The sequence below is a fragment of the Acanthisitta chloris genome, unplaced genomic scaffold (assembly GCF_000695815.1).
Source record: "Acanthisitta chloris isolate BGI_N310 unplaced genomic scaffold, ASM69581v1 scaffold13808, whole genome shotgun sequence".
NCBI lineage: Eukaryota > Metazoa > Chordata > Aves > Passeriformes > Acanthisittidae > Acanthisitta > Acanthisitta chloris.
This window is the reverse complement of record NW_008687662.1, coordinates 10,193-21,822: the sequence shown is the minus strand read 5'-3', so window position 1 is coordinate 21,822 and position 11,630 is coordinate 10,193. Positions and strand designations below refer to the sequence as shown.

Below are 11,630 nucleotides of genomic sequence, written 5' to 3'. Positions count from 1 at the left end.
CGCTCTCAGAGTTCACTCGAAGACTAGATGTGGCTTTTATCTTCCATTATTTCTACAGCCTGTTGGCTGAGTGTATTGCTACACAGTAAGTGACTAGGTAGATTGAGGTAGATCTGTGGTCACTGAGCCTAAAGGACTTCAGGCAACATAATCCACAGGAAGGTGTTTGGCACACAAATCAAAACCAACTTGGTTTGAAACTGCATTTTTTTGCTAACGTTGACTGTGCTCAAGTCATTTTGGGTGGAATTAAGCTCAACTGTCTTTAGCTGTCTAGAAGTCTATGGTCTGTCCATGTCAATGGACAAAACACACCATCAAGATGCCTGTCCTTCTCCATCCCTGCAAGGGATTCATCCCTTGAGTGAAACAGCAGTGTGTTTCACCTGATCACCCTGGAAACTGTTTGTGTTATGCTGGAGCGAGGCTCCATGGTGGCCCCAAATTGGTGCCAGTGAAGTCATGTCTCATTTTCCTGCGTGAAATCGCAGGCAGGAGGAGATGACTCCCCAGGAATTCTCTGAACACTTGTGAAGGGAGGGGATATTGCATAATGCCAGCCAGGAAGGTTATACCACGTCTCTAAAATAAGACATATTACAGGGATGTCTGACCAGCCTGGATCAAAAAGTTGGATACCCTGGATAAAAAGCATTGGACTTCTGCGTTATGTATGTTTTATGTACATATGAGGTCATGATGGAATGGCAGTGTCTGCCTCTGGCTTATTTAGAGTATATGTAATCTTGGCATATTAACTGTGCCTTCTTACATGGCTCAGTAAACACCCATTTTTATAAACTGTTTACGTCTCTGGTTGCATCCTGTGTGTGTCTCTCTCTCTTTTTCCAAGAATATTTTTTCTTTTCTCCATCGTATTTAAGAACAGAGTAGTTGCTAAGTCCTTTGCACAATGTTAGGCGATTGCTGTGTTTGTTAAGATGAATCTCAGTCAAACACTCCTCTGTGAAAGAGCTGTAGCCAGGCTGTACATTAAGAAAGCTGGATGTGGTAAAGAACTGGATAAACAGGGACCAGTGGGAGAGAAAGAGCATTCATTCACAGGAGATGTGGGGAGAAATGTTATTTTTCAGATTCAAATGCCCTCAAGGCCAACATGCTGTTTCAACGTCTTGCTGTTAACTGGTAACACATTAAGAATATACTTCTTCATGCTCAAATGTATTGTCTTTCAGTATGCCTAGAGAAGCTGTGGTTGCCCAATCCATGGAAGTATTCAAAGCCAGATTGGATGGGGTCCTGAGCAACCTGGTCTAGTGAAAGGTGTCCCTGCCCATGACAGGGAGTTGGAACTAGATGATCCTTACGGTCCCTTCCAACCCAGGCCATTCTGTGATTCTATGCATAGCCTCTTAAACTAATGCCCTACTAGGGTTGAGTGGATCTGTCACTAGACTGTTGCTGTATTAAGCCAAGAGAATCAGAAGTGTTGCACATATAAATTTATATTTCAGCAGAGATTGGAAGAAATGGAGGCACATACTGGAAGTCTAGACAGTTTAAATTCAGCGGATGCCCAATCTTGGAACAGCCCATCACTAAAGCACACCTAACTGCTGATGCAGTATTGTCATGTTGGCTTGGGAAGATGTTTCTTCTGGCAGATCATCCCAAATCCCCTTTCTCATGTGATCTCAGAGCTTTTCCAAGAAATGTCTGAGAATCATTTTCTGCCTTCTGTGGTGGTTTTCCATGCTCCCTACACCTAGACCTGTATTCAGAAGCTTTGGAGACTTAGCTTGGGCTCTTTGTGTGTTCTACACTGTAGCACCAGAGGTTGTCATGTTCACCTGTTTCAGTGAGGTTTACCCCCCTACTGAAATGCATAACCTCCCAGTGGGAGGTCACCTGCAGAGTCATGTACATGGTCCAGGCTAAAATCTCAGATCCATACTACCAGTGCACAGGCAACCCTGAAACAAAAATGGGAGAGGAAGGAAATACATATGGCATAGGATGAGACTGAGAATGAAACTAAGATGGGAAAAAAAAAAAGAGGTTGATTGTATTGTGCTGTTGTCTTGGTGCACTAGGTGCCCAGAAGTCTTTGGCTGAGCTCTGCTGCTTGTGTTTGTCTGGGAAACCTTGCAAAATGTCTTCTTTGTATTACAGCTGTGCTTGAACTGCTCTTTGTGCTTCTTGACTGGTGCCAGAGAGCAGGGAGAGAAAGACCTAGCGCAGTCAGGAATGTTCCCTCTCCCTCCAGACCCTGTGTAACAGGACACGGTGTTTAGGGGTAGAGATGCCAAGTGTTTCTGTAGTAATATCTTGTCTCCAAAGTGTTGCTTTAGACATCTATAGTCCCACTCATTAGCATCCCCAGACTGACCTGATTCTGCCATGCTTATTCAAATGAAATTTGCCTTATGCTGCACAGCATGTATATTTTACAGTTGAACTTTGTAACAGTAACTGAATCAAAACCTAAAATAAAATGACTGTTCTGAGGCAAAAAGATACCAGAGGAATTGTTTAGGTCTTCTTACAACTCATGTAGAATATGCTTAGTGAGCCTCATATCTGCCTTGAAGGTAAATCTACTTTTCCTTCTCTTAAAAATATGCAAATCTCTAAAGCTGTTAGGCCAGAATAATGCCTTTCAGCAGAGTGAACTAGACAATTGCAGGTAATTTTCCTGGCTGTGAAGTAAAGCTAAGTGCAAGGTTCTTTCATATTGTCTTGTAGTTGTACGCAACACTGATTCATAGCGTATGGTGATGCATTATTGAAGAGTTGTCTGGTGCGTCTTCATTGCATGCTGTCAGCTGCATAATAAATAATTGATTGTGCTGCTCTTACTCCACATTAAAGATATATGAGTATCTAATATATGAAGAAAATGAAGCAGCAGGGCTGCCTGTGTTCAGAAGATCAAGCATTACTGAAGTGTGATGCGGTAACAGCAACTGGGAAGTGACCACCACCACAATCCATTTCCCATTTCTTTACTTGGAGTCAGTTTGTCATGGCAACAAATGGCACATTCAAATCCTTGCTTTTGCCTTTTTAAACAATAACAACAAAAATTCGGGAAAGAGCTGATTCTGCAGAGATATGTACATCCCCCTCCCCCCTTTTCTCAACTATTATCCCTCCAGACTGAAAATTCATTTAAAAAAATTAATAATTTTTTCTTAAGTGTCTGCAAACTGTTAGGAAAATGCAGTCTAAGACAGTAAATCCTTTTTTCCGCATCAGGCTTTGTTTATATTAAGCAGCAGAAACGTTACCAGGATAAAGCTGAGTGCTTGCAGTGGTACTAAACATCTGCGTTGAACCTTTCCCGTGAAAAGCCATGCATCCCTTCTCAGTTCAGTTGCCAGTCCCCATGCAGGACACAGTAAGATGGCCCCTATTCCAATATAGTGTAGGAAATGAAACACTGAAAATCTGGCACAGGTTGCCCAGGGAAGCAGTGGCTGCCCCAACCCTTGCAGTGTTCAAGGCCAGGCTGAATGAGACCTTGAGCAACCTTGTCTAGTGGGGAGGTGTCCCTGCCCATGGCAGGGGGTTGGGACTAGATGATCTGTAAGGTCCATTCCAACCCCTAAAATTCTGTGATTCTATGAAAGCATCCTCCTGCTCACATTCAGCATCTTTATTTCCATTACAATAGTCATTAGTAAAATCGATGAGATAAAAAGTTTGTCCAGAACAGTTTGCTTTGGAAGTCAAATCAAGGAAATCAGAGGTATATGCTACTTACTGTGAAGTAGTTTGGGAGGAGGCTCGTGGCCAAGTGTAACTACAGGTTAGCTGTTGTCAGGACAAAAAGGTGTAAAGCAATGAATTACATTTTGTGATAATAATGAAATTAAGATATAATATGTGAGATACCCAGCTGACACACAGCTGGATTCTGATGGAAGGTGGAGAGCTGAGGCATGTTAGGTTCTCTAGGCATTTCCCTGGGAAGCAGAAACACAAGGCACCAACTGTGTTTGCCTAGAAAAGTGTTGCCCAGATCTCTCCATTTAACACTGGGATATATGGGAACTGATTTTGCTCCTGATGGGAAACCACCAATTTTGCAGGTGTGTTAGCCTGTGACTCAGCCACAAGCTAGACTGGAACACCACTGAACACAGAAAGGTTGTCCTGCTTTGCCACAGTATGTCAGAACTGAGTCCTGAAGAGAGCTGATCATTTTAATGTAAAATGCAGGTAATACCACCAGAGAATAAGTGGAGTTCTGCTGGTGTAAACCAGCCTGGGATGTGGTGTGTGAGTTTAAGGATGTGTTTCGCCCACCACTTCTATGTGATTACACTGAACTCTGCATTCCTGTACACATTGGGAAGGCATCAGTGTTGACACAAGGACTTTTGTGCAGTTATTAGAAATTTCCCAATAATATATTTTCCAGACTAAAAGTCTATATTAGTAATAGTTGCAGGCTGCAAATGGGGGTAAGATCAGAATTTCCAGCCTTTTTGATATTCTCCTGACAGAATATCAACATATCTTGACACAGAGACAATATATTTTATGAGAGAAAAGAAACAATTGAGATCAAAAATTCTTAAACCACAGCAACATTAAGTGCGGCAAATGCTGCCTCGGAGAGTTGTAGGAACCAAACTGAATGACAAGATCATAACAACACAGATTTATTGCAAAGCATAATTGGAAAGGTGATTGCATTAGAGGGCATCAGTTCCTGTCCTGGAGAACATCTGGTCTATATAAAATAAATAGTATAGTGCCCTAGAAACACCTTCTGAATGTCTGACCCTTTCTGCTGCCAAAATGTGTCCAGAAAGTAGCTGTCTTCAAGAGTGTGTATTGCCTTTATGTTCCATAACTATGTTTGAAAAAATAAGGGAATGGAATATTTGGCAGATGAATGATGCTGTTTTTTGAAAGTCACCTATTCAGTTCAATTTATCCCCTCAAAACAAGTGAAGTAAGTGAATCCCATTGTACAGGATAAAAGGAGAGCAACTAGTGAAATCGAGGGATTTGTCCTGGATTAGGATATCTGTCTTCTGATTCCCAGAATTTGTCAACACTGCAAAAACAAATAATTCAGTAAACACTGGAGCCAGTGAAGCCTGAGATGCAATTTGGGCTACTTCTTTTAGGGATGGATGGCTGAGTTAATACCTCCTCACTAGGGCCCTATAAAGACCTGGCAGTCTAGTGTTTGGAATTAATGTTGTTAAGTTGTTTAACTTTTGTAAGGTAGTTGACTGAGCATGACAAACACTTCCAGGAGGTTATTGCAGCCCTAACATCTATATCTAGGTGGGATGAATCATTCTTGGAGATACCTCTCTTTCTCCATTAACTGTAAAAGTAGTCTAGATGACAGGTTGAGACACAGTTTCTACCTTTGAGATGGATAACATTGGCAGAGGAATTCTACACATAAATTTTCCAGGTTCAGGCACATAAGCTTGACAGACTATCTATGGATGGCCATCAGCGTTCTCTCTCCATCCATCTTTTGTTTGGCAGTGGTTTGAGGAAGGGTTTTGTTGGGACAGTAGGTGTATTAGGTGTCTAACAGCTGGGCTGGCTCTATGGTTTTCTGCTATGTGGTTGGTTACATGCCCAGCTGAATCATTTTCAGATGAAGGAAGAAAAGGAAGAAAAAAGAAACTTAGACTGTGGTCCAGTCGTTCCATTCCTGACCTCGCCTCAATAGTAGAGTTTCTCTGATAACAAACATTGAGCCATTCTCTTGGTAGAGGCACTTACAGGCTCTTCTTCCTACACAGACATTTTTCAGCATTACATGTATAGGATCTGTATGTCTGTATGATCTCTACTCCTCTGCCAAACATGGTTGAAATTGGCTCAAAGATTCCAAAGTTATTAGGCAAGTGCAGACAGTGTGTCATTAGCCCTCTGCCCTTAGGAAACAGACTTCAAGGATGGGATCTTAGCTGAGGTCGACTGACCTCAGTTAATTCATCTTAAACGGTAGTGCAGGCACACCTGCAGACACACCTATGTTTTAATAAGAAGTAATAACCTGTGTTAAACCTAGACTGAAGTTCTGTTTTCATTGCTGTTTTAGCCCAAATAGCATTGTAATTTTGGCAGTTTGGATGGCTCCCTGGTCATGTTCCATAACAGAATGATTTGTGTGCTCTTTGATCTGCAGTTTCTTTTTTTTTAGGACCTGTGATATGAAACTTCTTTTCTACAGCCACTGAAGTTTTGAGACCTAGTTATCAATTAGGACTCCTGTAGATTAGAATGTTTTCAAATCTGCACCATATTGTCATAACTGAGTTTGTACAATTAATTATTTTAATACAATGATTGTTACCTTTCAGGATCAAATGTAAGGTTTTTTAACAAGTATACATCTAGATGTCCTTGCCCAGTCCATACTCTTATTGATTGTTCTGACTTTGCAAAACAATGTCATTGTTGAGTTCCAGATTGTGGGTTTTTTTCTCCTTGCTGTTAGCTAGATAAATAAAGATGCAGCTGAAGATGGGCATCCATCCTTGTTGAAGAATATTAAGTAAATCAATTTTTTTCACCAGAAAAAAAATCAATTGATGCATTAGCAAGAGAGAAAATAAAGCATTGTGCTGTTTTAGCTCCCAGGAGCCTGAATAGTTGACTCTAACTCTCAGATATAGAGATAAAAAAGATCTAAAGTTCAGATCTAAATCTGTGTCGGAACTTCTCCAGGGCACATGGGTACTCTGACTCATTTCTAGACTAGATGTGCACTTAAAGGGCACTCATATAAAAATTGACCCTCCTGCCAGAGCTTCAGTGAGTACAGACACATTTGACTCTTTGAATCCCAGTTTGTCCTCAAAAAGCAGTAAGGTGATGACAGAGGAGGTTACATTTCAGAATCCACCTCCTAATGAATTTTCAGCTGTTGCTGAAAATAGGATGTGCTGTAAATATAGGAGAAAAGCTTGTTTTCTTCTGCAAGGCCTAACACATCTTCTATAGGCTTTTGGTAGTAAAATGAGTCAGTTTTGATATATCAGACTATGTATCAGCAAGCTCAGGGACAGGTGGAAATGTTATTTTAAATGGGAAATATTGTCCAGGAGCTGTTGTCAGGATCTCTGAAGAGGTAATTCTGAATCTGCTGCCAGTGTGATGTGGGGTGTTTAGTAAACCATCAGAGCTTTAAGCTAAGCGTTTTAATAGGATTTAGTTACAAAATGAAGTGAATGCGTACCAAAGTGTTGTGGAACTTTGCATCTGAACTTCCAGACTGAGGCTATTTTATAATAAATATCTTCTTCTACCTCCTTGGGCTAATGCAAAGAATAATTAATGTTTGCATACTGCTTTGAACGTGCAGACTGTAATGACATTACTAAGTTTTAATATTAAAACTATTAAATATTGGGGTTCTGTAATAGTCTCCTTCCATTTCATAGAATCATGAGGTTTTATGATGTGTTTAAAAATAAAATTGCTGTGAGGAAGGGCTGCCATTTACATTTAAGATCAAATACTTCAAAAAGGATTATGTGATATGGCTGAGAGTTCCCCCTGAGCTGCTTCTCCCTGCCTGCCCTCCCCCATGTGCAGGCTGGATTTCTATATTACAAATGAGTCTGTGTTAGTGTGTAGCTGGAAGGCCTTGTGCAGGAGCTGGTGCAGCTTCCCAGCCTGTGTGGAGAGGTTTGGGGATATCACGGAGCTGATACATTGCATCATATGTGAATTTCCCCCCGTGCTGGGCACTGGTGAGACACCTCGAGTACTGTGTGCAGTTCTGGCCTCCTTAGTTCGGGAAGGACATTGAGGTGCTGGAGTGAGTCCAGAGAAGAGCAACAGAGCTGGGGAAGTGTCTAGAGGGTAAGTCCTATGAGGAGCAGCTGAGGGAGCTGGGGGTGTTCAGCCTGGAGAAAAGAAGGCTCAGGGGAGACCTTATCGCTCTACCTGAAAGGAGGTTGTAGCCATGTGGGAATTGGCCTCTTCCCGTTAGTTCGGGAAGGACATTGAGGTGCTGGAGTGAGTCCAGAGAAGAGCAACAGAGCTGGGGAAGTGTCTAGAGGGTAAGTCCTATGAGGAGCAGCTGAGGGAGCTGGGGGTGTTCAGCCTGGAGAAAAGAAGGCTCAGGGGAGACCTTATCGCTCTACCTGAAAGGAGGTTGTAGCCATGTGGGAATTGGCCTCTTCCCGCAAGTGGACATTGAGGTGCTGGAGTGAGTCCAGAGAAGAGCAACAGAGCTGGGGAAGTGTCTAGAGGGTAAGTCCTGTGAGGAGCAGCTGAGGGAGCTGGGGGTGTTCAGCCTGGAGAAAAGAAGGCTCAGGGGAGACCTTATCGCTCTACCTGAAAGGAGGTTGTAGCCATGTGGGAATTGGCCTCTTCCCGGGCAACAAGTGACAGGATGAGAGGACATAGCCTCAGGCTGCATGGAGAGGTTTTGGTTGGCCCTAGGAGGGTGATTAGACACGGGAATGCAGTGCCCAGGGATGTGGTGGAGTCACAGTCCCTGGAGTTGTTTAAGGACAGACTGGACATGGCACTTAGTGCCATGGTCTAGTTGGCATGGTGGTGTGTGGTAATAGGTTGGACTTGATGATCTTAGAGATCTTTCCCAGCCTAACTGATTCTGTGATTCTGTGTACTTGCATCTGAGCACACACACAATACTTCATTATTTTACTGTGAAAAACTTAAGGAATATGACATGCTAACAGTGATGATTATGAAAGATTCCTTACAGGCAGGTAATTCCAGAATTTTCCTCCTAAGGCCTTATATATACATACATACACAGGCATCTCTGAAGGACCAGCTTTGACAAATGTTGGACTTGGCCAACAGCTAATTTGCCTTAATATGGCATTTGGTTATAATATTGATATACAGTATCTAAACAGAGAACCCCTCTGGAATGATCAAATACTGTGTACTCATGACTGCAAGTCCAGGGTGCCATTGCCACTGATTTAACTACTAATGAATTTGGAGACATCTATGGCTGATCTAGTTGTTTGGACTTCTTTTATTCATTGCAAAGCAATAGGCACTGCAGGGATGCGATTCATTGTGTCCTAATGTAGAACCCTGGATTTGGTTAGATGAATTGCCCCCTGAAAGGGCATTTTTCTCTGACTCAATTAGAGAGGGAAGCAGAGTAATTAGCTCAGAAGTAGAGGGCTACATCTTAGAAGCATAAAGGTTGGTAAAATGAATCCTGCCTTTAAGAGTTGGACTAAATGATCCTTGTGGGTCCCTTCCAGCTCTGAATATTCTGTGAGTCTGTGATTTTTAGTTTTTGTTTTTAATTCTGGCACATCTCTTCATATTTACCTTTGATTCATAGCACAGACTCTTTAAGCAAGCAAAATACGCCTCTTTTTCTGTTGTTTGGACAATAATTGATGGTTTTCACTGAAAAATAAAACTTGTGCATCAAGCTGATCTAGTAATATAACTGCTTTAATGGAAAGAAAGTGATAGGACTGTATTGTTCATACTCAAAGGCATTATTTTTCAGCATTTTCTGTCAAAGCTGGACTTGTTAATGTTCTTTACAACAAGAAACTTCCTCAGATTAATGAACTTCTCTTTGCACAACCCCTTGCACAGGAGTTGTGGTGTATGCCCAGAACACTAGCACTACGGTGCTAAAGAGAAAGTATTTATTCTATTACATTATTTTGCATCAATTCTATTACAATATCAGCCCAACCTCACAGTATCCAGGTGTAGCATTTTGCAAAAGCAATTGCCAGGGACTATGACATTCATCTTTCACTCCTTCCCTCTCCTCTAGCACTTAAATGTTGATGTAGCTCAGATTGAAACTGTGTGTCTTGTTTTGGCAGGAATGTTACAGAATGGAAAGAAGTTTGATTCCTCTAGAGACAGAAACAAGCCTTTCAGGTTCAAGATTGGCAGGCAAGAAGTCATTAAAGGATTTGAAGAAGGTGTTACACAGGTACAAACAAATTATTCTGTTTGATCTTGGGGCTGGCTAAGGGTGTGTGATCTCAGCAGTGCTCAGTGCAGAGGTGACAAGACCAAGTGGAAATCACAGTGTAGGATATGGAGTGGTTTTCTGAAAGCATGGTCCATTTGAGCACAGTATTTCTTGTAGTTCAGCCAGCCAGCCAGGGCCATCCTCTACTCATCAGCCTTTCCCCAGTGTATGCATTTGGGAGGGGAGAGGTGAAATCCCCTCCTCAGGTGCCAATGTGCCACATAATCCCTGTCCCTCTCTCATGGGCAGTTCCACAAATAGACAACAGTGGCCTCTGAAATGTTGAGGTGGCAGTGTTTAATGGTGTGACCTCTATTCAGCTACTCCACAGAAGTCCAAGCTGATGTTTTTTATTACATCCATGATCCAGCTACAGATTCTGACCCTGATTGAATAAGGTACCAAAACTGCACTGTTACATTTTTATGACTTCATACTTCCAGCTGCAAAACTTAATGTTCACTGAACAGCCCTATGCTGGAAGAAAGGAAACTGCCCTCCATTGATTACAGTTAGAGTGCCACCACAGTAAAACCCTCAGAGAGCCCTACAATGCAATTCATTACCAGCTCTTGCTTTTTTCTGCAGTGCTGTGAGGGCCCACGATGTGAGGAGTGTGATTAGGCTGCTCAAGTGCACAAGTGAATGGGATCAGGGTGCAAATTCCTCATGACTCCCTGTTTCAGGGTCCAAGAGCTCAGTGTAGAAAACTGCTCAAATATTTTTATAGGAACAGCTTTAACAGGAACAACTTATAATGCTGAAATAGAGAGAAGGAGAAAATGCAACATGAGAAACAATCCACAGAGGAATGATGCAACCATGCTTTTCCAGAGAGGGATGAAAGAAAAAATGCTTTCCAGCCCTACAGAGAAAGCAATGCAAGCGTTCCCTTCTCTTCAACCAGAGAAGTCCATTTTAGGAATCTTAGACTCTGAAAAGTATAAGCAATGCAAGCGTTCCCTTCTCTTCAGCCAGAGAAGTCCATTTCAGGAATCTTAGACTCTGAAAAATACTCACTTTCCTCTCAAGGATTTGAGTTGCACTATTTATTATTTGCTTTGCATTAAGAGGAGCTCAGGACCCCTGAGCTGTAGGAACCAGCAGTCAGTGCAGATGAAGCAGCAGCAACAAGCACTGGGTGACAGAGTTTATTCCTTCCCGGACTGCCCTCACTCCCTGACTCCTGTGCCTCAGTTCATGAGCTGCCAAAAGCCATTCCAGAAATCGGCGTGGGCACACGCTGCCCTCCTGCTCCTCCTAGTGGATCACTGACACAAGTCGAGCTCGTGGTGTGTCCATCCACGCCAGGGTGTGAAGGATTCGGGGAGTGTGGTTGACACAGGGCACTTGGAACGAGCCTGTTCCCTATGTCCAGCATGCGGATTTCTCAAACCTCGGTGTAATCACTGTCAGATGTCAACAGTGTCTACTTTTCTCTGCTCAACTTTTGACAGTTTTTACGCTCATGCCTAAAACCCAGGCATGCTTGGCTTGCAGGGACACATCTGAGCAGCAAACAGCCTCTCCCATGCAAACCCCTGTGGGGACCAGGGGAGATCATCTCTTCGTACACCCTCAGCTCCATGGCATGAGTACTGCCTGAGTGTGGGAAAGGTCATAGTCACATTTTTCTTCTGCCTAAAGTAATGGAGTCTCTAGCTTTGATATATTTTAT

The 11,630-nt window shown here is 42.5% G+C and overlaps 1 protein-coding gene across 1 annotated transcript in view; it reads left to right on the top strand.

Annotated features, from left to right (window-relative positions):
• The window catches only part of FKBP1B (FK506 binding protein 1B, 12.6 kDa), a gene marked incomplete at its 5' end in the record, with an annotated part of 43,657 nt that overhangs the window by 30,560 nt on the left and 1,467 nt on the right, over positions 1 to 11,630 (top strand). Inside the window, one exon of the mRNA XM_009080705.1 lies at positions 9,798 to 9,910. Within this exon, the coding sequence (XP_009078953.1) occupies positions 9,798 to 9,910 (113 nt within the window). The remainder of the gene's footprint in view (positions 1 to 9,797; positions 9,911 to 11,630) is intronic.